The sequence below is a fragment of the Phyllobates terribilis genome, unplaced genomic scaffold (genome assembly GCF_046119375.1).
Source record: "Phyllobates terribilis strain yellow unplaced genomic scaffold, ASM4611937v1 Scaffold_1__5_contigs__length_1240528914, whole genome shotgun sequence".
In the NCBI taxonomy this organism is placed as follows: domain Eukaryota; kingdom Metazoa; phylum Chordata; class Amphibia; order Anura; family Dendrobatidae; genus Phyllobates; species Phyllobates terribilis.
The window spans coordinates 260,175,413-260,201,719 of NW_027362761.1; the positions used below are offsets into that span (position 1 = coordinate 260,175,413).

Genomic DNA, 26,307 nt, shown 5'->3' on the forward strand with positions numbered 1-26,307 from the left:
GAGGAAGTGGCACCAGTGAGATGCAGTAACAAGGAAAAACTAAATAAGCACCCAGCTAGGCAAAGAAAGTAACACTGTAATAATGCTAAGTTGAAGCGAATATTCTGGGTACAAGGCACCCACCACTCCCAACTTGCATTTTGCTAGAAGTGATCTCCTTTTTTTTTATACAGGAGGAGGTAACTCTTTGATTATGTTTAGATTTTTGAGGCTTGCTTTATAGTTCGTGTAGTTACAGGTTCTTTATTTTTTACAAAATGAAACTTTTTTTTTAATTGGGAAACCTTTTTGTTTGGGCTTTTTTTATTTTTAATATCTTGAAACATGAATTATTATATATTTTACTTTTTATGGTGTAATAGGTGCACTAAGAAGGCAGACCTGAGAGCCATTTGTAGGCCCCCAGCTACCTGGTATACATCATTGTGGCCCATGCCTTCATCGTCAAAGCACTGTGCATTTATGCCAATGACTGATTCCATGTGTATTGCTGGAATTACAATCCCCTAAATCAGTTGTAAGACTGATTGATGGCTGTGTAACATTAGACATAACCTAAGTGTGTCGCATTAGCCACTTGCGTACATTAAAGCTTTCCCTTCATTTTAATCTTAGGGGCAAAAAGTTTGTGGAGCTTCCCTACAATGTGAAGGGGATGGATGTGTCCTTCTCCGGTATTCTGTCATACACTGAGGTAAAACATATTCCCATATTAAGAAACCTGGACCTATTAAGATATTCAATCAAAATGATTTCTTACCTTTAGACTATTGTATCAGGAGGTAAAGTATTCCCTGCAGGCAGTGAGATCTGGTCGTCAGACCTGTTATTCTGATCCAACCATGGTCCATGAACACGGACCATGGGAAACATGTCTAAGGGCTTATTCACACATCAGAATTTGGTCAGTATTTGTATGCCAAAACCAGGAGTGGAACTTAGAGAAACTGTAATGACGCCTGTTCTATGTTTAGGAGAGACTCCTGGTTTTGGCATACAGATACTGATGTGTGAGTAAAGCTTTACACTGTTTTGCCATTTTATCTTGTGTATATTACCCTTTTAGGCCGGGCAGTTTTTCATTTTTGAACTTCCACTTTACCTCCCCTTATTTCCAAGCACTATCACTTTTTTTTTTTTGTCGACATCGCCATGTGAGAGCTTTTTTGTTGGGCAAATTGCAGTTTTAAACGACAACATTCATTTCACCATATAATATACAGAAAAATGGAAATAAAATTGGTGTGAAATGTTGAATAAATACAGAATAAAGCTATTGTTTGTTGAGTTTTGTTTTTATGTTGTTCATTGTGCAGTAAAAATGACCTAGTAAAATGATTCTCCAGGTCAATACAATTACGGCAATACCAAATATAAGGTCTTTAATATTTTCATGGTTAAACAGCAACACTTTTTTTTCTTTTTTAACCCCTTAAGGACCAGCGCTTTTTCCGTTTTTGCTTTTTCGTTTTTTGCTCCCCTTGTTCCCAGAGCCATAGTGTTTTTATTTTTTGGTCAGTATGGCCGTGTGAGGGCTTATTTTTTGCGGGACGAGTTGTACTTTTCAACGCCATTACTAGTTTTACCATATCGTGTACGGGAAAACGGGAAAAAAATTCCAAGTGCGGTAAAATTGCAAAAAAAAAGTGCAATACCACAGTTGTTTTTTATTTATTTTTTTTACCATGTACACTGAATGCTAAAACTGACCAGCCATTCTTATTCTACAGGTCATTACGAGTTCATAGACACCAAACATGTATAGGTTCTTTTATATTTAAGTGGTTAACAAAAAATCCAAAATTTGGTAAAAAAAAAAAAAAAATAGCGCCATTTTCCGAGACCTTTAGCGTCTCCATTTTTCGTGATCTGGGGCTGGGTGAGGGCTTATTTTTTGCACGCCGGTCTGACGTTTTTATTGATATCATTTTGGGGTAGATCCGATGTTTTGATCACCCGTTATTGCATTTTATTGCAATTTTGCGGCGACCAAAAAACGTAATTCTGGCGTTTAGAATTTTTTTCTCGTTACGCCGTTTACCGTTCGGATTAATTCTTTTTTTATATTGATAGATCGGGCGATTCTGAACGCGGCGATACCAAATATGTCTATGTAGGGTTTTTTTTTATATATTTTATTTTGAATGGGGCTAAAGGGGGGTGATTTAAACTTTCATTTTTTTTTCATTTTTTTTTATATTTTGAAAAACTTTTTTTTCACTTTTTGCTTGCTTCGATAGTCTCCATAGGAGACTAGAAGCAGCAGTTGTCTGATGGCTCTGCTACATACAGGGGACAAGCAGATCCCCTGCGTGCAGCAGAAATGGTCCTGTGCTATGAGCGCCGACCACTAGGTGGCGCTCATAGCGACCAGATCATGACAACCACAGGCGTCTGCTGCGGACCCTGGGTTGTCATGCCCACCCATCGGTGACCCGCAATCACGTGACGGGGTCGCCGATGGGCGGGGCTTATGACGCGCGACCCGGAAGCGCGCGTTAAATGCCGCTGTCGGAGATTGACAGCTTCATTTAACATGTTAACAGCCGCGGGTGGATCGCGATTCCACCCGCGGCTGTTGCGGGCACATGTCAGCTGTAAGAATCAGCTGACATGTGCTCCGTTCAGTGAGGGCTCAGCGCAGCAGCCCTCACTGAACGGGCGGTACGCAAATATGCGTACTAATTCGGCAAGGGTTGTAAAGGGGTTAAAGCACCACTCCAGTGTTTTTTTTTGTTTTTTTTTCAGCACTGGAGTGGTGCTTCTAGTGTCCCTGCTTCTGGTCTTATACTCGCCCTACGCCGTCTTCACCTTTTTTCAGCACTGCTCCGGTCTCACAGGGCCATCTTATGACCACAACTGACTGGCCTGTAGTTAGAAGTTACGTCACAAGCTCTCAATGCAAGTCTATGAGAACCAGAACTAGGCCAGAACGGGGGTCTCATAGACTTGTATTGAGTTGCGACCTCAGCTCCATGAAACACTGGAGCGATCCGGCAGGTCACAAACTGCAGGAGACTGACGAGAACCATAGTGATAAAAGGAGAAGATGCCAGCAGGTGAGAATGAAAGTAGGGGCAGGGAACTTAGATTCTCTCCAGTGCTGCAATAAACAAAAACGCTGGAGTGGTGCTTTAATAATTTTGTCCAGCATTTAAAGTTATGAGACTTCATCACTTTATTAAGGAATTTGCCTGTATAAAAAAAATAGTATGCAAGTGGCTTTCAAACCCCTGCTTTTATCCACTGTATTTGCCTGACTTTAGCTGCATTAATATCAGAACATATTCATTTGGAGTACAGATGATGGCAGTGAACAGCTCAGCACCTGTGACTCACTAACTCTGAGGATAAGCCGCTGCAGACAATTGTTCTGATAAGCACAACACTAAAGCCCTCATCACACTAAGCGAGATCGCTGCTGAGTCACAAGTTTTGTGACGCAACAGCGACCTCAGTAGCGATCTCGCTACGTTTGACACTTAGCAGCGACCAGGCCCCTGCTGTGAGATCGCTGGTCCTGTCGGAAAGGTCTGGACATTTAATTGATCGTTGAGGCCCCGCTGGGTAGCATGTATCGGTGTGTTTGACACCTTACCAACGACCTTGTTAAACGACCCAGACACAGAAAAACATAGGTGTGCATCGTTATACAGATCGTTACGGGTCGTTGGGAAGATCTGACTGTTTGACATCTCACCAGCGACCACATAGCGACGCAGCAACGATCCCTGACTGGTCGTATCGTTGTCGGGATCGCTGTAGTGTCGCTAAGTGTGACGGGGCCTTTAGAGCCAGGCTGTCTACACAGCAAACCAGTGTGGTGAGGCCCCTACAACAACCACTCACAGGAAGAAAAAGTAAATGGTCGATAATATTAACCCCTTTACCCCCGAGGGTGGCTTGCACGTTAATGACCAGGCCAATTTTTACAATTCTGACCACTGTCACTTTACGAGGTAATTACTCTGGAACACTTCAACGGATCCCACTGATTCTGAGACTGTTTTTTCGTGACATATTGTACTTCATGATGGTGGTAATATTTCTTCGCTATGACTTGTGTTTATTTGTGAAAAATAGGAAATTTGGCGAAAATTTTGCAATTTTCAAACTTTGAATTTCCATGCTCTTAACCACTTCACAACCCTGGGATTTTCCGTTTTTGCATTTTCGTTTTTTGCTCCCCTTGTTCCCAGAGCCATAGCATTTTTATTTTTTAGTCAATATGGCCGAGTGAGGGCTTATTTTTTGCGGGACGAGTTGTACTTTTCAACGCCATTACTGGTTTTACCATATCATGTACGGAAAAACGGGAAAAAAATTCCAAGTGCGGTGAAATTGCAAAAAAGTGCAATACCACAGATGTTTTTTTTTTTTTTTAGCACGTTCACTGAATGCTAAAACTGACCTGCCATTATTATTCTCCAGGTCATTACGAGTCCGTAGATACCAAACATGTATAGGTTCTTTTTTATTTAAGTGGTGAAAAAAAAAAAGGCGCCATTTTCCAAGACCCACAGCGTCTCCATTTTTCGGGATCTGGGGCCGGATGAGGGCTTATATTTTGCGCACCGAGCTGACGTTTTTATTGATACTATTTTGGGGTAGATCTGATGTTTTGATCGCCCGTTATTGCATTTTATTGCAATGTTGCGGCAATCAAAAACCGTAATTCTGGCATTAAGAATTTTTTTCTCATTACGCCGTTTACCGATCGGATTAATTATTTTTCTACATTGATATATTGGGCGATTCTGAACGCAGCGATACCAAATATGTGTATGTGGGTTTTTTTTCATTGTTTTATTTTGAATGGGCGAAAGGGGGGTGATTTAAACTTTTATATTTTTTTTATATTTTTTGAAAAAAAAAATTTCACTTTTTGCTTGCTTCTATAGTCTCCATAGGAGACTAGAAGCAGCACTTGTCTGATCGCCTCTGCTACATACAGATGATCAGCAGATCCACCTGTATGTAGCAGAAATGGTCCTGTGCTATGAGCGCCGACCAATAGGTGGCGCTCATAGCGACCAGCTCATGACAACCACTGGAGTCTGCTGCAGACCCAGGGTTGTCATGCCCACCCATCGGTGACCCGCGATCACGTGACGGGGTCACCGATGGGCGGGGTAAGTGACGCTCTTCCGGCGGGGCGATGTTAAATGCCAGAGATTGACAGCGGCATTTAACGATTCAACCCGCGGCTGTTGCGGGCACATGTCAGCTGTAATAATCAGCTGACATGTGCCCGGTTCAGTGCGGCCTCACCGCCGGAGCCCTCACTGAACCGTGGGGTTACAGCCTGTGCGTACAAATACGGCACAGGCTGTAAAGTGGTTAAATCAGAGAGTTAGGCTATGTGCCCACGATGCAGAAATGAAGCAGAAAATTTCTGCAGCATTTCTGCATCTCCCGGGCAGAAAAAATGCATGCAGATTGTGCATGCGTTTTTCCTGCAGAATACATGCGGATTCACATGCGTTTCCGCATGCAGATTGACAAGCGCTTTCCAGGCGATAGCATCACTTGGAAAGTGCTTGACAACTAGGTCACACTGTATAAATCCATGCAAACAGCATGGATTTATACAGTGTGAACCGTAAAAATTAAAACAAATAAAGCTATACTCACCCCCGATGCCCCGGCGTGGCTGCAGCGCTCGTTCCTGTCTGGTTCCCGGCTGCCGGCATATCGCGAGACAGAGCGGTGAAGGGCCTGCGGTCACATGACTGTGACGTCACCGCAGGTCCTCAAGCGATGCCGGCATTCAGAGAGAAGCCGCCGGACAGGTGAATATAACTTTATTTGTTATTTTATTCTTTTTTTACAGGTACAATGGTACCCAGGTCTGGATGAGAGTCTCCTCTTCTCCAGAACTGGGTACCATCCGCACATAGAGACGCATAGAAGCCGCTTGTAAAAATGTATAGTCGCGGTTTCTATGCATCTCAATGCAAGTCAATGGCGGGAGTTCCGCTGCGCTACCGCAAAATTAAATGACATGCTGCGGATTTTTGTACGCAGCATAAACGCTGCGGAAAAATCCGCAGCATGTGCATAGAACATGCGGAATCCCCTTGGGGACCATGGGGTGCGGATTACCTAGCGTTTAACAAGCGTTTACGCTGCGGAAATTCCGCAGCATAAACGCTTGAAAAACGCTACGTGGGCACCCAGCCTTATGTCACACAAAATAGTTAATAAATAACATTTCCCACAGGTCTACTTTACATCAGCACAATTTTGGAACCAACATTTTTTTGGGGTTAGGACGTTATAAGGGTTAAAAGTTGACCAGCAATTTCTCTTTTTTCCATCAAAATTTACAAAACCATTTTTTTAGGGACCACATCACATTTGAAGTGACTTTGAAGGGCCTTTATGACAGAAAATACCCAAAAGTGACACCATTCTAAAAACTGCACCCCTCAAGGTGTTCAAAACCACATTCAAGAAGTTTGTTAACCCTTCAGGTGCTTCACAGGAACTGAAGCAACGTGGAAGGAAAAAAATTAACATTTAACTTTTTTTCACACAAAATTTACTTTAGACCCCATTTTTTTTATTTTTGCAAGGGTAGCATGAAAAAAATGGACCCCAAAATGTGTTGTGCAATTTCTCCTGAGCACGACAATACCCCATATGTGGGGGAAAACCACTGTTTGGGCGCACTGCAGGGTTCAGAAGGGAAGGAGCGCCATTTGCCTGTTTGAATGTAAAATTTGCTTGAATAATTAGCGGATGCCATGTTGCGTTTGGAGAGCCCCTGATGTGCCTAAACAGTGGAAACCCCCTACAAGTGACACCATTTTGGAAATTAGACCCCTCAGGGAACTTTTCTAGCTGTGCGGTGAGCACCTTGACTCCCCAGGTGCTTCACAGAAGTTTATAACATTGAGCCATGTTAAAAAAACAAGTGTTTTTCAGCCCCAAATTTTCCATTTTCATAAGGGTAACTGGAGAAATTGCACCATGCAATTTGTTGTGCAATGTCTCCTGAGTAAGCTGATACCCCATATGTGGGAGAAAACTGGGTAAAAAAATAATTATTCTTTCTTCACCGCCCAATGGTGTAAAATTCTGTGAGGCACATGTGGTGTCAACATGCCCACTGCACCCCAAGATGAATTCTTTGAGAGGTGTAGTTTGTAAAATGGGGTCTCTTATGGAGTGTTCTGCTGTTCTGGCACCTTAGGGGCTCTGCCAATGTGACATGGCACTTCTTACCTTCTGAGCTGTGCACTGTGCCTCAAAAGTGTTTCCCGATTTACATGTAGGGTATTGGCGCACTCAGGAGAAAATTTTACAACAAACTCAGGTCCATTTTTTTCCTACTAGCCTATAGAAAAATTAAAAACTTGGGGCTAAGACAACATTTCACCTGTAAAAATGTAATTATTCTTTCTTCACCCCCCAAATGGTATAAAATTCTGTGAGGCACATGTGTTGTTAATATGATCACTGCACCCCTAGATGAATTCATGGGAGGGTGTAGTTTGTAAAATAAAATCACATGTGGGTTTTTTTTTGCTGTTTTGACACCGCAGGGGCTCTGGCAATGTGACATGGCACCTCAAACCATTCCAGCAAAATATGAACCCCAATATAGCGCTTCTTCCCTTCTGAGCTTTGCACTGTACCTCAAAAGTAGTTTTCGACCACATATGGAGTAATCGGTGTACTCAGGAGAAATTGCGCAAAATTTAAAAATTTGGGGCTAAAACAATATTTTTGTAGGAAAAATATTTTGTCTTCATTTTCAAAGATCAACCTTGTAAAATTCTGTGAAGTACCTTTGGGTTCAAGGTGCTCACCATGTCTAGATAAATTTATTGAGGGGTCTAGTTTCCAAAATGGAGTCACTTGTGGGGGGTTTCCACTCTTTAGGCACATCAGGGGTTCTCCAATTGCGACATGAGAACCACAGACCATTCCATCAAAGTCTACGTTCCACAACATCACTCCTTCCTTTCAGAGCCCGGCCGTGCGCCCAAACAGTAGTTTTCCCCCACATATGGGGCATCTGTGTACTCAGGAGAAATTGCACAACAGGGATCCCTGATCACAGCATAATGGACATGAAATTACTGGTATTAAAAGGCAATTTCAATTCTCAAGAGAGACAGAAAAGTTTGGGAATATAAACTCATGATGACCTTTGACACCGTCAGAGCAGGAATGAATGTGTCTCATGGATTTATGTCATTTTAGATCAACTAAGGAATGTGCTCCTCAGACTTGTGGGGTCATCACAACCCTGGACCAGACCTCAATCACAGGCTAATAAAACATTCACACTCCTTATCTATGAACTATTCCAATATTTATGGCCATAACTGTTTATCCCTCTCCTATAGTAATACTTCTGCTTTACGTCACTTGTCTCATCTATTGCATTATTTCTGTGTCTTGCTGTGTATAAATATGTGACTCTTCAGATTCTGTGTTATACTATGCCTGGTGATGAAGAAACCTGAGTAGTTTCAAAAGCTTGCAATTTGTTACCATCTTTTCAGTTAGCCATTAAAAGGTATCAACCACTGAGGACTCTCCAATCTAAATATTTTTCTATCTACTGGCTAACACGGTACAAAGATATATATTTTCCCTGTACCACACCCATAGTCTTCAATGGAGGGAGTTACATAAGTGCAGGGTCTCCTCCTCTATAGAGTACTGATTGGGGGATACTGCGCGCCCATTCTCCACATATGTGACGACCTCTATCTCTTAGACATTTCTGACATATATTTTTGATATGCCACAAACCTCTTAAACAACAATACCTAGTTAAGTTTTCCTACGACCCTTGGAAGTCGTTCAATCTGACTTTGTGGCCCAACGACCAGAAAACACTCTGCACCACTGCTTTAGTTCTAGTTTTAGTTGAGTAAGCAACTTTATTAAAGAAGCTTCATCTTCAATAGATCGTGTATAGTGTATACAGCATTTTAGGAAAAGTGTTACATTTCCAGAGAGGGCTTAGTACATAGAGATCTTTTTCTCATTAGTATAACTCGGTTATCTATTGGCCATGTACTCCATAGACATGTTGGGTACAGTATTCCATATGTCTGCAGAGCAAGGAAACATTATTAACATCATTTTCATTGTCTGCATCCTGTACTGTATAATTTCCAGATTCCTCTGCTTTATTATTACCCACCAGACATAACATTTCTCCACTGCCGCCCGCCGGTATTGATTACTTTTTTTCTGTTAAGGTTATTGTAAGGGCAATGAAACAGCAATGATGTCTGTTGGGTCTGCTTATTATAGACACATTTTGTATATATAAATAAGTATTTATAAATGTTGTTTTTTTTATCCTGGTTTGTATCATCAATCTTGATATTTATATAATCATATTATACCCCCCATATATGCTGTAGCCACATATTTACTAAAGGGCATCTAAAAAAAACTTGGAAGATGGGCAAGATTTATGTCTCCATGCACACATCTTTACATGACCACCATAACTTGGAGTAACCATAGTTTTAATTTTTATTTCATAAATCAATAGTACATGTGAAAATAAGCAACTTTGTAATATAATATCTTACCAGAGAAATCTGCTTCTTTCTCTGCCAGAATTGATCAATTATTATTCAAATTCTCAATTCCCACATAAAATGTGTATTCAGTGAGGAGACTTTCCCATTACTGAGATAGGAGATGGCAGCTGCTACTGATGAGATTCTATGTAGATCGGTGACCGAAGAGCTGTACCTCTAACTCCTCCCTCCCGTCTACATAGAATTGTATCCATAGGAACTGCCATCTCCTATCTCAGTAATGGGAAAGTCTGTCTTCACTGAATACAGATTTTACCTAAGAAATGAGAATTTTGGTAATAATTGATCAATTATTAGCATTATTTGTAACTTGTGTGTTAATGATCATGTGCTAATACAATCTTTAATTTTATTTGCAGGATGTTACACACAAGATGCTTTCATCAGGAGCGTGTACGCCTGAAGATCTCTGCTTCTCCCTACAGGTTTATTCTTCTATGTATTAAGGAAAAACGTAACTCTAAGAAGCAGTCTAACATTCTCTCTATATTGTGCAGCATATGTTTTTTTAAATATAATGTAGAGGCTTTTGTGCATGCCTTGAATACATCTGTTCTAGTTGACGTGCCATTTCTAGGCTGTCTTGATTTTGCTTTCTTCTCTCTGATATGATTACCCTAATGCTGAATACAACGATGATAATGCCTTTGGTTTTTTTTGTTGCATGGGAGAGGCACTTGCTGTGCTGAGTCCTATCTAATGGGAGCAAGTACTAGATCGGTGACTTACAGTAGTGTTCAAAATAATAGCAGTGTGTTCAAAAACATTAAGCACAAAACCTTTATATTAGTTTTTATTTCAATGCACTGGCAACATTGCACATTGTTTTCTAATGCAAAACATGAAGAGAAATGTATATAGTTTTAAACTACTTTACAGAAAATAGCAAAAAATGAACATTGGGCTGTTCTAAAAAATAGTAGTGTCTGCAATTTGTCTCTACAAACTCACAATATGTACTTTTTTTTTTTTTTTTAGGATTTAGCATTCCTGCGAATCACTAACCAAATATTTAGTTTGTATAACCACAGTTTTTTAGAACTGCTTCACATCTATGTTGCATAGAGTCAACCAACTTCTGCCACCTGTCAACTGTTGTTCCAGCCCAGGATGCTTTGACTACAACCCACACTTTTTTGCGATTTGTTGGCTTTGTCTAAGAAACAACATTTTTGTTGTCACCCCACAAGTGTTCTATCGGATTAAGATCCGGGGATTGGGCTGGCCCCTCCATAACCTAAATTTTGTTGAACTGGAACCAAGATTTTGCTCATTTACTGGTGTGTTTAGGGTCGTTGTCTTGTTGAAACACCTATTTCAAGAGCATATCCTCTTCAGCGTAAGGCAACATGACCTCTTCAAGTATTTTAATATATGCAAACTGGTCCATGTTCCCTGGTATGCGGTAAATAAGTCCGGCACCATAGTAAGAGAAACATGCCCATATCATGATCCTTGCACCATCATGCTTCAGAGTCTTCAGAGTGTACTGTGGCTTGAATGCAGAGTTTAACAAACTGCCTGCGGCCCTTGGTCCCAAAAAGTACAATTTTACTTTCATCAATCCACAAAATGCTTCTCCATTTCTCTTTAGGCCAGTTGGATGTGTTCTGTGGTAAATTGTATCCGCTTCAGTACTTTTTTTTTTTTTTTTTAACAGTGGGACTTTGCGGGGACTTCTTGCTAAGAGACTAGCTTCACACAGGCGTCTTCTAACTGTCACAGTATTCACAGGTAACATGAGACTGTCTTTGATCATCCTGGAGCTGATCATTGGCTGAGCCTTTGCCATTCTGGCTATTCTTCAATCCATTCGAAGGGTAGTCTTCAAATTTTTTCCAGATCTCTCTGGTTTTACTTTCAATTTTAAAGCATTGGCAATCATTTTACCTGAACAGCCTATCACTGTCTGTACTTCTTTATATGTTTTACCCTCTCCAATCAACTTTTTAATCAAAGTACGCTATTCTTCTGAACAATGTCTCTAATGACCCATATTTCTCAGGCTTTCAAGGAGAAATGCATGTAGAACATGTGCTGGATTCACCCTTAAATAAGGGCCACCCGATTCACACCTTTTTCTTCACATAATGATCAACCTCACTAATTGAACTCCACACTGCTATTATTTTGAACACATCCCCTATATCAATTAATTATTCAAATACACAGATTCAAAAACATACAGATCATGAATGCTGAGTCTGTTGGTTTTCTTAGAATCTACTGCACCAACTGGTAAATTGTGTAACATGTGGTAATCTAATTTATACCAAAAATAGTGATTAATCTGGTTAGTCATATTGGACTGCTATTATTTTGAACACTACTGTAGAACTGTTGTCCCTGACTCACATTGTAAAGTATCAGTATATTCTATATGATGCAGCTTCTGCCTGTCTTCCCTGCCTCCTGCTTGTGACAGGTTTCCCTCTGCATAGGTCTTACAACAATCTACTGTAGTTTTCTTCTGTCTGAGGTTTCCAATGACAGTGTGGCAGCTGTGACTGTTCACAGCCCTGACCAACAGCTTAGTCAAAGTAACTGCTCCCATAATCATATACAGAAAATAGGATAATACAGATCTGCATTTAGAAAAAAAATGTCTCAGTATATAGTTGTACTTAGGTGATATTGTTGAACACTTACTTGACTTTCCAAACACTTTCACATAGTTACAAGGCCACATTTTTTTTTCCTGGCAGGAAACCCTCTTCTCTATGCTTGTGGAGATAACAGAGCGTGCTATGGCTCATTGCGGTTCACAAGAAGTTTTAATAGTGGGTGGCGTTGGATGTAAGTAACAAGTGACTGGAAAGTAAATATGGGATAATGATCATTTGGCTCTGTGATACTACTGTGCCTACTACTGTAGACTGTGTATGGGTTTGAAGTTTACTCACACTATAAAAGATACACTCCAGGGCTGTACTAAAAATGGATGATGAACCCTCATGTGTTTAGATTTCAGCTCAAATTTCACCAACTGCAGCAGAAATCTACAACACAGAGGACATCCACAGCATGCCTAGAACCCACTGGCGATATTTTATACTTTTTCTGAATGGGGTGTGTTAAAAACTTTGCTTACATTGTATACTGTACAGGGTAGAATGTTAATGAAAAAAGGAGAACCAAGAGTCCATGATACCATATAAAGTTTTACATTTTATTGAAAATGCATAAAAAACAAGGCAAGTGGGCAAACTCGCTATCTCATTGAAAGGCCCTAGAAAAGGGCTGAAAAATACTGTTGGGAACAGCCAAGAAAAATGGTGTCATATATATCCATATATGGAAAAACAGTAGCCCGGTCGCTATACATATAAAATCTCACATAGGTGCATGTCATATTGACAGATATACCAACATTTATAAAGCCATATTGCTTATCAAGTTCTCAAAAAGGTTTTGTGCCTATAGTAAAGTAATGCAGAGTAAAGAGACATGCAGAAAATCCTAATCATAGCAATTTATATAGATAAATGCAAAGACTTCTTTTAACGGTTATAAAAGATAAGTACCAATTAGCTGAATCACAGACAGGTCGTTAGCCAGTCCCCAACGCGCGTTTCGCGTATGTGACTTCCTCAGGGTGGCATGTTAGTATGGATTCTCCGACTGCAATCCATGCTGTGTGAACCCTGCCTATTTATCCAGTATGGATCCAAGTCACTTGTCATACAGGACTTCTGTAACTTGTGTTTTCAGGATTTACTAAACAATATACAGTTACTGCTTTACTGCCAGAGAATAGACAATTATTGCAGCTTAGCCTTCATTTTAACTACTTAGGTAATGTACGACTGCAAAAAATGATGGAAGCAATGTGCAAAGAACGAGGTGCCAAGCTATTTGCCACAGATGAGCGGTAAGAGCGATATAATCGTTTAGTTCATTATTTCCAATTCGAATACAGCATCTTGTTTGTATGTAGAATATCTGTCTTTCCTTCATATTAATCACATAGGCCCACATTTATCATTGTAAGGGCTTGTTCACACGCTGTTTTTTTTCTGTGTTTTTCAAGGTTAAAAAATGCTGCACTTTACAGTACCAGCAAAGTAAATGAGATTTCCGAAATATCAAGTTGCTTATTTTTTACTTGCAGATTTGAACCCTCAAAGCGTTTTATCACATCATCAGCGTGTCAGTTCTTTCAGTGTTTTGGCAACATTTTTCATTCATTCAAATGAATAGAGGGGAAAAAAAAGTAAAAACGTGCTTATTTTACATGTTTTTCATGCCAACTCTGTTCTTGGTGCAGAAAAATCTGCTGCAAATACTCAACGTGTGCACGTACCCTAATGCTGCAGATTATTTTCTGCATTAAATCTGCAAGTCAAAAAATACTCAACGTGTGCATGACACTTAAGGTTTCTCATTCACTTCGCTGGCATCAGGTTTTGCCACAAATCCATGCAGAAAAAAACGCGACAAAAACGCACCAAATCTGCAACGTGTGCACACAGCCTTACATTCAGATAAGCCAGGAACCCATATTGTTTCTGATATACAGTATTTGTCATTTTACTGTATTATGTTGGCACTATGTATAAAAATGATTCTATTTTATGTACATTTATATCTTTGGTATCTGACAGGTTCTGTATTGACAATGGTGCAATGATTGCTCAAGCAGGATGGGAAATGTTCCGATCGGGGCAAGTCACAGCACTACAAGATTCTTGGATAACTCAGCGGTCAGTGTCTCTTACAAGTTTAGTATTATTTAACTTAAAGGCTTAATTTTTGTAGGAAAGTGGAGAAGTGAATGTAACAAATATTAATCCTCATCACCTTTGTGTGTTTCCTTTTTATGAAAGAAAACAATGAGCAGCCACACACTAATGGTTTGACTAAAAAGTATTGATTTAAAATGTACTAATCAAGGGGTGTTCAACCTGCGGCCCGAAGGCCAGATGCAGCCTTGGATGTCTGTGGATTCAGCCCAACACAAAATTGTAAACTTCAAATTTTATGAGATTTTTTTGAGACTATGTATCACAATGTCAAGTAAGCAAAGCGTATGTATGCTCTCACTATTTGTACACGTGCGGCGGTATGTGACTTCCAGTGTGTTATTTGCCAAGCGCACATAGAATTCACACCATTCAACATTGCATGTGCTCATGGTGATTTTGTGAGGCAGGGAGGAGAACCAAGAGAGAGCAGTATCCTTGAGCCTGATGGAGCATAGTGAGGAGGAGCTGGTGATCCACAGTGTCTAATGCTGCAGAGAGGCCGAGGAGAACCAGCAGGGAGTAGTGACCATTAGATTTAGTTGTTAGATCGTTAGAGACTTTAGTGAGGGCAGTTTCAGTGGAGTCTAAAGAGCGGAAATCGAATTGTAAAGAGGCAAGAAGGGATTTATCTGAGTGATGGAGGATTAGACAGGAGTGGACCAAACATTCGAGAAGTTTAGAAATGAAGGAGAGATTAGAAACAGGTCTGAAGTTAGCAGCGCAGTTCTGGTCGAGGGATTTTTTTTTTATGTAATGGATGTATGCTGGCGTATTTGAAGGAAGAGGGAAAGATACCAGATGAGAAATGGGGCTTAAATATTTTAGTTAGGTGAGTGGTGACAGCCAGGAAAAGGGACTGAAGGAGATGTGAGGGAATAGGATCACTGGTGCAGGTAGTAGGGCGAGAAGCCAGTTGACCTCTTCTTTCTGACTAGTTCAAAAACAGAAAATGAGCTAGATGAAGTGCAGAAGGGAAGAAAATGCATAATATTAGGGGATTGGGAGAAAATTTGCTGTGGATATGGTCAATTTTTATCTTTGAAATAATTGGCCAGATCATCAGCGATGAAGTCTGTGATGGGAGCCTGCACTCTTGGATTGGAGGAGAGAAGGAAAAGTGTCAAGAGTCGTTAAGGATTGTTGAATAGTGAGGTGATGAGCGTGTTGAAGTAGGTTTGTTTGGAGAGGTGAAGGGCAAAAGTTGTATGTTTTAAGCATAAATTTATAATGGATGAAATCTTCGGCCAGATTAGATTTTTTCCACAGATGTTCGGTGCACTTGGGGCACCGCTGTAGAAAACGTGTTTGCAGTGTGTGCCAGGGTTGTCGCTGACTGTGCCAAGTTGTTCTATATGTAGGAGGTGCGGTTTCATTCAGGGCACTTTATAGTGAAACATTGTAATGTTTCATTGCAGAGTCAGGAAATATTTAAAAAAATATATCACAAAATAATTAAAAAATATATTATTCCCATAAATATTTTTATGAAATAAATAAATAAAGTACTCATATTTGGTATTGCCGCGTCCACAACAACCTGACCTATAAAACTGTCCCACTAGTTAACCCTGCCAGTGAAATATTATTTATTAACTATTATGTCTCAGAATTAGTGGGATCCATTGAAGCGTTCCAAAGTTATTAACTCATAAAGTGACAGTGGTCAGAATTGTAAAATTTGGCCCTGTCATGAAGGTGAAAACAGGCTCGGGGGTGAAGGGGTTAAGAATGGCATTATTTCTCTATCGCTTCATTGGGGGGACACAGGAAACCATGGGTGTATGCTGCTGCCACTAGGAGGCTGACACTAGGCAGAAAAAAAGGCTAACTCCTCCCCAGCAGGCTACACCCACACTGGGAGAGAACCAACCAGTTTTTGCTTAGTGCCCAAGGAGGCAAGACATGGGTCTGCGTTCAGACCAGTCTCTACCATCTTGTTGTGTTTTATTAATGTTTTCCCTTTCTTTTTCAGATGCAGCTTGTGACTTCGGGTAACAGGGTGTAACTGATCACCCTGATTTCCCACCTTTTGGGACAGAGAGAACAATGTGGTGTCGCCCACATTGTCCACTCTCTTGTCTAACAGGCAGGACCCTTTTTTCCCCCTAACTCTTCCAAAGCGTCTTGGGGGGACTCGTGGCGGATGGTCCTACCTTTCCCCTCCCCAGTCCCCTCCTCGGAGCTGGCCGGGAGGAAGACTATGATCACTAGTCAGTGATCCTCCTCTCATCCAGGGTCGACACCGTCTTCTGCACCGTCGGGGACCGCTTTGGCCTAGTTCCATTCCACGACTAGACACGTCCCCCAGTGCACCATTAGCCCCTCAGAGCCACGGACTCTTCCTAGCTCCTTTTTTCTATCCAATCCCTGCTGTTTTTTCTTTTCCTCAGCGCGGGCTCTCTGTGCGACTTTCGACTCCGCCCCCTCCCTCTCACGCTGGCGCCATTACTCGCGCTTTCTCCATCTTGGCGCCTGCCGCAGCCGGGGTCACAGCTACAGCCGCTGCACGCGCCACACCGCCAGCTACGGCCTCTGTCACAGCGCCAGCCGCGGCCTCCATCTCAGCGCCAGCCGCGGCCCCTGTCACAGCGCTAGCACTACCGAGTCTCCTCGCCAGCTTCGGCCTACATCATGGCGCTAGCTGCGTCCCCTTCAGTGACTGCCGCAGCCTCCATCGCAGTGCCAGCCGCGCCCTCCGTCACCATCACTTGACTGGATAGCTCAATGGTAAGGCATCAGCCTCTGAAACTACAGTGTCAGGGTTCAAATCCCAAAAGAAATAGGATTATTATTTACAGCCACGGCCTCTGTCACAACGGTTCCTGGCTCTCCTCAGTCTCGGCTCCTGGCACTGCTTCTACCGTTAGCCGACGTGCAATAAACACTGGGGTCCCCCACACAGGATAAGGTAGGCCTTGTCCCGGCCGTCTGCCCCTCGGGCCCAGTCCCCCTTTTTTTCTAACCTGTCCAATAGAGTTTATGGGACATTTCATTTCACAACCATAGAGTTTGTTGGGCACTTCATTCCAAACCATAGAGTTTGTGTGACATTCTATTCCAAAAACAGAGGGACTTTCCATCCCAAAACCACAAAACTTATGGGGCACTTCATTCCAAAACCATAGCGTTTGTGAGACATTTCATTCCAAAACCATAACGTTTGTGGGACATTTCATGCCAAAGCCATAGCGTTTGTGGGACATTTCATGGGACATCCCAAAACTGTACAGATTGTGGGGCAGACCATACTAAAGACCATCAAGGTTCTTATGGTATGAGGGTACTACAACTATGCCCATAGGTCAGTAGGAATCTCCGTGCATCGACCGCAACAACCCCAAGCACACAGTTCTCTCCGGAGCTCCCCACCACCAGGATCGAAAGCGGTATTTCGATGGTTGCCGCCTTATTGCATCCAGTAACCGACCTCACCAACCCTTGGTAGAGGTCACTTCGCGACTGACTAACAAGCTCAGCTGCTCTGATCATTTCCCAAGATATATCAGACGCATGCTTCTACAGCAGATCGCGCAGAGTTCCAGGGAGCGGGTGCCCTCCAGCTTTACGTCTGGACTCCCCTTGATCCTACATAATCTAGGACTACTCCCATGTCTCACTTCTCTTTCCCAGAGATCGCTATAGAGTTGGACTTCTCCACCCTGCTACCCGAGTCGGATTCCGATCTAGACTCGAACTGGCACCTCCAGGTCACAAGACATGCCGAACAGCCCGGTATCAGCTGTCAAGCAGGACTGAGTCAGACGACGGACATGTTTCACAAAGACCAATCTTTTCTCGAGTGTGTCTTTCGCCTCCAATCATGAAGAGATCTGATTGAGTGCCCCTGCGCATGAGGTATACTCAGGAAATGGTGTTCAGAGCAGTTATCATTCTAGAATTCTTCCGCAGCCTACGGTTGCTGGTGATTACCACTCTGGTACCTGCAGGGTGCCTTGTCTATAATAGGTTACCTTGTTTATGGTACACACAGGAGTTGTTTTATGCCTCTCCCTACAGACAGGTCCATAATTCACCAAGGTTGTGCCCTCACACTGTTCCTACTAGCGATAGTAAGTCAGAACAGAGGTGTCTCCAGAGTTATTTTTATAACGGAGTAGTTGCCCATACCTTGGCTGTTCGGTACTTTGCCACACTTGCAGTGCGTCAGAACACTCCATCCTCCATGTCCACAGCTGTAGAGCTTCCTTTATAGATTATACCTGGTGTTCCATCAGCTCCAGGACCATACCTATGGAACTACTACCCAGGGAAACCACTGCCAACTCCTGCCCACTTCCTAAGTGCGTCAGATCTATGTGGTTGCCTATCCCGCCAACAGTCCTTTCGGACTAAAGTGAGTTAGTAACCGAGTGTTACCTCGGCACTGCTATTTAAGAACAGATATGCAACAACCTCCATTATCTCTGTTTAAGAGGGTTACTTAGGCATCATCTGTCAGGTACTCCCTGCTGTTGGTCAGGCCCACTAACATACATGGCAACAGTTATACAGCTGTCTCTTTTCAACGGCATAAATCCATCTGGTGCTCCACGGCACCTATCTTACCTATATCCGGGCTCTCTGTCAGTTATCCTTAGCGGTTCAGACCTACTACCCCCCCCCCCTTAATAGCAGCTACAGTGCGTTTATTCCGGTTGTTGCTAACAGTCTAGTATTCGATCCACTATCCACAGCCTGTCGGTTTGTCGACACTCTCCTTTTTATTTCCTCAGAAGCAGACCTCTGCAAGTCTTCAACAGGTTACAGACATGGTTATTACAGACTAGATTCTGTTACAGGCTCTGTTCGTACCAGGGAGCAGGTCTTTGTTCGTCACGAAAACAGATTCTTCTCGTCCCGCTTATCCTGACCGTCCATCCCGGTTCACCCAGGCTCCGTAGGACCTACCAGTCTGACGCCTATACACGAGTTGTTGTCCCCGTTTTCTTTTTCCCTACAGTTGTCGTCAACGCCTTTCATCAGTTGGATAATCGGCTGTTTGAGGAGCTCCTCTAGGAAGACTATTCCGCATACAGGTACTCGCCTTTTCTTCCCTTTCAGAGCTGTCACCTGTCAAGGACAGAAACAGACCTAGGGTCTCTAGACGCCTTGAGATTACCTGATTACTTCCTACCGGTCATTTACGTCAGTAATATGTCTTTCCTAATTTTCTCTTTCGACAAGAGAACTTCCGACTTTCAGGACATGGAAGCCCTTCCTCAAGCCGGCACTATCCGGCTTAACATGTGACCAGTCAGAAGTTTCCACTTACAGAGACAGTTGTTGGCAGTACCCAACAATTGCAGGATGAACTGTTGTTAACGGAGCTCATCTCGGAAGACTCATCTTTGGATTCAGGATTCCGCATGCAGGCACTCTTCTTTTCTTCCTTCCTTTCGGGATTGCCACTTGTCTAGGACCAAGACGGACTATCGGTCTCCAGACGCCTTATGATGGAACACCTGATTCCACAACCTGAGCCAGTCTGCCGTCTACCTGACTAGGACCTTATTAATGCCATGTCTCTTACCGTACCTTCTCTTTCGACAAAGAGAACTTCTGCCTATCATGATATGATGGCCCTTCTTCAAGCCGGTCCTGTCCAGCGTAACACGAACCAGTGGGTCGTTTCCAGAGACAGGTAAGGTTCTCCTCAGAGCATTCCCTACAGATGGGCAGTTGTTACTCCTGCCTGACAGGTGTCATCATGATTAATCCTACCGTGGGTGGAATCCTCCCTCCATTGGCGCCATAGTCTTTACTCTCACTGTACGAGTTCTCGATCCTTTCCTTGGAGGGTTGGACTCTTTGATGACCATCTCCTTGTCCTCTTTTTTTTTTTTTTTTTTTTTTTTCCCCTGCTTCTCTCATCTCCACATAAGCATGTTGAGTAAATTTGGGGGACAGTAACACATGGAACAGGGTGACCCATCCCCAGATCGGTCCTTAATGCTTCCCCCCTGGGCGAAGTTTTCCCTGTATGGGAGGGGCTATCCTCACACCTAGCCTGAGCCCTGTGCCTGTCGGAAGTGGGAAGTGTTCTGGGACACTTGTTCCCTGCCCTGGGAGCTGCCTTCTAGCTCCCCCCCAATCCAAGGTCGCGGGAAGTCCAGGACCTTTTTCCGACTCGTTTAGGTTTAGAGCCCGTCTTGTCTGTTACATACAGGGTGGAGCGCTAAATTAGACAGTCTGGTGCTTCGGTCTAAACTCATTCATTCTCATTCTGTTTTTTCCTCCACAGTTCCTCCCCTGAAGGGGGGACACTCCCAGATTATCCAGAATCTTCCTATCGCTCAATGGACTGTTCGTCCTTCCTGGTCTTCGGTCCACACCTTTTTGTACTACACGGTATCTCCACTCGGCCTCAGCAGCGCCAATCTGTATTGGAAGGTCCCTCATGCAGTAGTGGACCGACCTTACCTTTTGAGTACTTGTCCCTTCCCACCCTAGGGACTGCTTTAAGACGTCCCATGGTTTCCTGTGTCCCCCAATGAAGCGATAGAGAAAAGAGGATTTTTGGTACTCACCGTAAAATCCTTTTCTCGGAGCCTTCATTGGGCGACACAGCACCCACCCTTATTTGTGCCATTTTTGGTTCATCTTAGGGTAATCTTTTATACCTCCTTTCCTACTGCTTTCTCACAAACTGGTTAGTTCTCTCCCAATGTGGGTGTAGCCTGCTGGGGAGGAGTTAGCCTTTTTGCTGCCTAGTGTCAGCAGCATACATCCCACGGTTTCCTGTGTCCCCCAATGAAGGCTCCAAGAAAAGGATTTTACTGTGAGTTCTAAAAATCCTCTTTTCTGATAGTTTCCAGTATCAACAGATATTTCTCCAAAAATATCAATGAGCTTTTGATAATCAATAATATTTTGACCTACTATTGCAGCATAAGGTGTTTAACCTTATTTAGAAGTTGAGGAAACATTCTTAAAAACTAAGGATACTTCCACACCTCGTCCTCTGCCTTGCTTTGCAGCAGCAGCAGCCAAAAGGCCTGCACAGTGGCATCACTAAGTACTGATTCTGAGCCAGGGCCCTGAGTGAGAAGTCCATCACTCCAAATATTACTAATGCCACAAATATAAATAAAGCTGTTCCACTAAGACAAGCTGTGCAGGCATAAACTCACTGCTTTACTTACAAAGTTGAGTGTGGTGCAGCGACCTTGGCAGCTCCTCTTACTAGTATTCCCCTCAGTTCACTGGCTCGAATTGAAGCCCAGGAGGATTCAGGAGAGCCAATGGGAGCTCCTAGATCAGGGTTCCCCAACTCCAGTCCTCAAGGCCCACCAACAGGTCATGTTTTCAGGATTTCCTTAGTATTGCACAGGTGATGGAATTATCACCTGTGTAATACTAAGGAAATCCTGAAAACATGACCTGTTGGTGGGCCTTGAGGACTGGAGTTGGGGAACCCTGTCCTAGATGGCAATGAATGGAGACATCGCACAAACAGATGATTGTTCCCGTCTGCCAGTCCAGGCGCAGAGGTCAGAAACTGGAGGAAGGAACAGGGGTAGGGCAATAAGGAGGCAGTGAAGAAAGAAGACCAGAACGTTGAGAGAAGAAGTAAGACGAAAGATACAGGAGTCAGTAGAGCAGGTCTGAGCGACCTGGAGATCATCAGTACAAAATAAAGATAAAGCCACTTGTTCTGATTAGGCCACAAACAGAAAACCAGCCCCTTGGCAGTGACCTCACTCATAGGCTGCTCTAGCCACACGCTGTCGGACTGGCTCATTGGAGGATCCTCTGGCCTGTGCTGGGACACAGACCCTCCAGATCAGACTGGACACTAATGTCACACTTCAGATGAATTGTCAACCAATCAGACTCATCTCTGATCCCAGCTCAGTGCATCATCTTCCTGGGAATGCTTTAACACTATCTAAGCGAAAGTTTCCTTTTCAGAGGATGAAATGTTGGCTTTACAAACCAGCATGCAATCTCTGAGCTGTTTCTTTACGCTTCTGCGTGAGTGTCCTAGGCAAGATGGTGACAGCTATCGAAGTGATGCCATTTACACAGTTCCACACTAGGCCTCTACAGCTGGCCCTGCTCTCCCATTGGGACAAGTCTGTACTCTGTCACACAATCCTTCACCTTCGCCGAGTCAGACAGTTTCTGATCTGGTGGCGGAACTCTCCACTCATTCTTCTCGATTGTTTCTTCCTCCCTATTCATTGGCAGATTGTGACGACGGACACAAGCCTTCTGGGAGTTTACAGTGCAAGGTCGGTGAAAAGTGGCTAAGTTATACTCCCCATCAATGTCCTTAACTCAGAACAATGCGTCTTTCTCTTCTATATTGGCAGGACCTGCTGTCAGGTCTTCCAATTCGAATTCAGTCTGACAACACCACCACCACGGCTTACATCAACCATCAAGTAGGGACTGGAGTCGAAAAGCAATGGCAGAGGGCTCACAGATTCTTCACTGGGCAAAACAGTGAATCTCTGCGATCCATCCCAGTAGACTACTGGGCCACGGACTTTCTAAGTCGCAAAGGAACTGTGGGAGAGTGATCTGTACTCCTGACTGATCAGATCTGCCTGCAGTGAGGAATTCAAGATCGAAACCTGGAAATGGTCAACCACCTTGCAGACATTTTGTGGCGTCTCCCTGATCGACCAGACCTACTCTCCCAACTTCCCCTTTTCCACCCAAATTCTCAATCTCGCAATTTAACGGCATGGCTATTAAAGTCACAGTTCTAAAATCCTCTGGTTTTTCTGATCAGGTCGTGCTGATCAGGATCAAGGTACAGAAGCAATCTTCGTCTTGTATCTACCAACATACTTGGAACGCCTTCTTCCACTAGTGCAAATCTCACTGTGTCATCCCCATGGTTTTTCTCTACCATCTTTTCTCGCATTCCTGCAATTGTCTTTAGTCTGACTTAGCTTTCAGTTCCCTCAAGAGCCAGGTCTCGGTCCTATTCTTTTTAAGAAAGATCTGGCTTCAAAACCTCAGATTAGATCTTTTCTTTAGGGTGTGGCATACTCTGTTCCTCCTTACCAGACCTCCTGGCACCTGGTGCTTATTGCATTAGTGTCTTCCTTTTGAACCAATCCACAGCATTTCTGACTTTCCTGGATGGTGATGTTTCCTGGACTTCCAGTCACACCTTCTCAAAATTCAACAGGGCATACCGTTTTGCCTCAGAGGATGCTAATCTCAGCAGAAAGTTGCTGCAAACGGCAGTCACTCACTCAATGACTACCTGATGGATTTGCCTTACACATATTTCCTGTTCTTGGGACTTTAGGACATCCCATAGTTTCCTGTATCCCCAATCCTTCCTGAAGTGCCAGAGAAAAGAGGATTGTTGGACTTACCATAAAATCCCTTTTTTTGTAGCCTTCATTGGGGGTAAGGGGTAGCACCCACCCTTTTCTTCTGCTTGCTCTGTTGGGTGTGTACATGTTTGATTTTCTTTTTCTGCTTCTCCTATTGCGCTCACTAACTGAATAGCTTATTGCCAGTAGGCGAGTGTAGCCTGCTGGGGGAGGAGAGGACTTTTTTCTTAAAGGGATTGTCCCACAAAAAAAAAAAAAAATTTTAATTAATAGATCTTAAAATAAAAATCAGTTCCACAATTGGATAAATTTCTGTCCTGAGAATCTTATAAATGTGCCCCGTGTAATAGATGTGTCCGACTATACAGGAACATGGTCGGATATACCACAGCTCCTGGGCAGGGGAAGAAGCAAAGCGTATATACAACAGGGGACCACAGCTGATTCTTTCTGTGAGGTGAAACAAGTTTTTGCATGGGCAGGGAAATGTTTTTCCTTATACAAACCAGCAGCTGTAATGTCTGTATACTCTTTTGTTTCCTCCCTGCCCAGGAGATGTGGTATGATCAGACCAAATTCCTGCACGGTCAGACACAGCCATTACACAGTACACAGCAGGGGCACATTTATAAGATTATCTCAGCACAGGAACATTTTATTTTAACATATCCGATTGTAAACATTTTTAATCCAAGATTTATTGATTTAAGTGTACTTTGTTCATGGGAAAACCCCTTTGTAATTCTTAGTTACATGCTGACATTAAGATTAAACATGGTACCAGTGGTAGTTACAGCTTATCCAGAAAAAAAGTAAGACCTCACGACTGTCTACAGCAAAATAAAAATGGTGTATAGAAAAAAATCATTTGTTTTTGTGTCTCCATATTTTGAGAACCGTAAGTTTAAACAGATTACCATCTGCAGAGCTATACAAGACTTTTTATTTTGCATACAAAATGTACTTTTCATTGGTGCCATTTTGGGTTACATATGACTTTGTGATCTCATTCTATTACAGTTTTTGGGAGGTGAAATTAACAATAAAAAAAACCACTAATTCTGGATCTGTTTTGTTTAAACACCATTTTTTAGAATAAGGCATGAGTATTCGGTCAGTATTTTTTCTCAGGAGTAGGAGCCAAAACCAGGTGAGGAACAGAGAAAAGGTATAATAGAAAGAGGTCACCAATTCTGCATTTATCACCCACTCCTGAGAAAAAATACTGACCGAATACTGATAGTGGGGGCATGGCCTAATTGACTTTATCTGTGCAGCAAATGAAAAGTGGTAACAGTCCGGGTGGTTTGCAGGCCCGTCTGAGCAAAGGTGCGCTGAAGATGCACCAAATTCATTAATAGGCTGACGTTCATTTCTGCTATAATTTACTATTATACACAGTTTATGACCTAGACGAGCAGGCTGTGCTGCGCTCCATCCCAGCTCTGCCCACTATGGCATAGCTGACCGGGACAAGTGTAAAAATGAGAAGTCGTAACATTTAAGTAATATTAAGTTTTGGGACATAAAAAAAAACAACGCACCAGTTTTCTGAAGTAAAGCTAACTCCTTGTTGAATCGGAGCCCATATATGTTATACATACCTAGATTAGCTGTGCTTTTTAAGGTTTTTTTTTTCCGATAAAGAGTTAATAAAAGTTATTAGCTTGTACATACCCCAAAATGCTGGCACTAACAAATACAACTCGTCCTGCAAAAAGTCAGGCCCTCCTACGGCTATGTTGATGATAAAATAAAATGGTCTCCTAGAATGCAACCTAAAAACAAAAACACGTGTGGACATTAAGGCTAAATTTGGACTAATTCTTCAGGGGTTAACTAAAGTAGCGCTGTCTGCACCATTAATCCAGCAGTCACTGATCAGTACCTGCCAGTTACTTTAGTTAACAGCGCAATATCTAACGCTTTGATACTGTTGGAGGATTGTGGGATGTTTGTCAGAAGGAAGGCGGGCTCCTTTAAGGCCAGTCAGTTTCTCAGGTGTATATATTGCAGGAACCTGTACCTTCTGCTGCACACTGGAGTTATTCGGGGGGGGGGGGGGGGGTCTGTAGGATGTTGGCTTTGCATATAAGGACTCAGTCAGACTAGAGTATTTTTAAAGGGGTATTCCCATCTCCAAGACCCTATCCCTATATGTAGTAGGTGTAATAATAATACTAGCAAATACCTTCATTTAGAAATATAGTATAGTTCTTCTGATAAGCTCTGTTACTTACCTCATGTGCAGGCATTGCCGTAGCTTAGGTATCCATGGTGACTACCACTAGAAACTAACTTTCACTATATGAGTGGTCGTCACCTTGGATACAAAAGCTACTGCAATGCCTGTACATGAGTGACATAGCGAATCTGAAGGACTTTACTAGATACCTTATTAAATATTTGTAAATAAAGATATTTATTATTACACCTACTACATATAGGGATATGATCTTGGAGATGGAAATACCGCTATAAAGTCCATAGGCAAATCAATGTGGTGGTCCCCATGAAGGCTTTCACACACTTACCGATGGTCTGCGTGCAAACAACCTGCAGCATGCACCTGCACCACTTTGATCCGTGTTCTGGATGAGATTTGCCCATCATAAGACAATGGATGCGCACAAAGACAGATCACCAATGTGTTACCAGCTGTAGGTCTTCCGTTTTCACCCA

General features: G+C 42.7%; 1 protein-coding gene across 2 annotated transcripts in view; it reads left to right on the forward strand.

Moving 5' to 3' along the window:
* The window catches only part of OSGEP (O-sialoglycoprotein endopeptidase), a 40,136-nt gene that overhangs the window by 10,726 nt on the left and 3,103 nt on the right, over positions 1–26,307 (forward strand). For both annotated transcript variants that reach the window (XM_073671223.1, XM_073671231.1), the window contains 5 exons: positions 616–694; positions 9,941–10,006; positions 12,287–12,377; positions 13,377–13,452; positions 14,186–14,284. In XM_073671223.1, the coding sequence (XP_073527324.1) occupies positions 616–694; positions 9,941–10,006; positions 12,287–12,377; positions 13,377–13,452; positions 14,186–14,284 (411 nt within the window). The remainder of the gene's footprint in view (positions 1–615; positions 695–9,940; positions 10,007–12,286; positions 12,378–13,376; positions 13,453–14,185; positions 14,285–26,307) is intronic.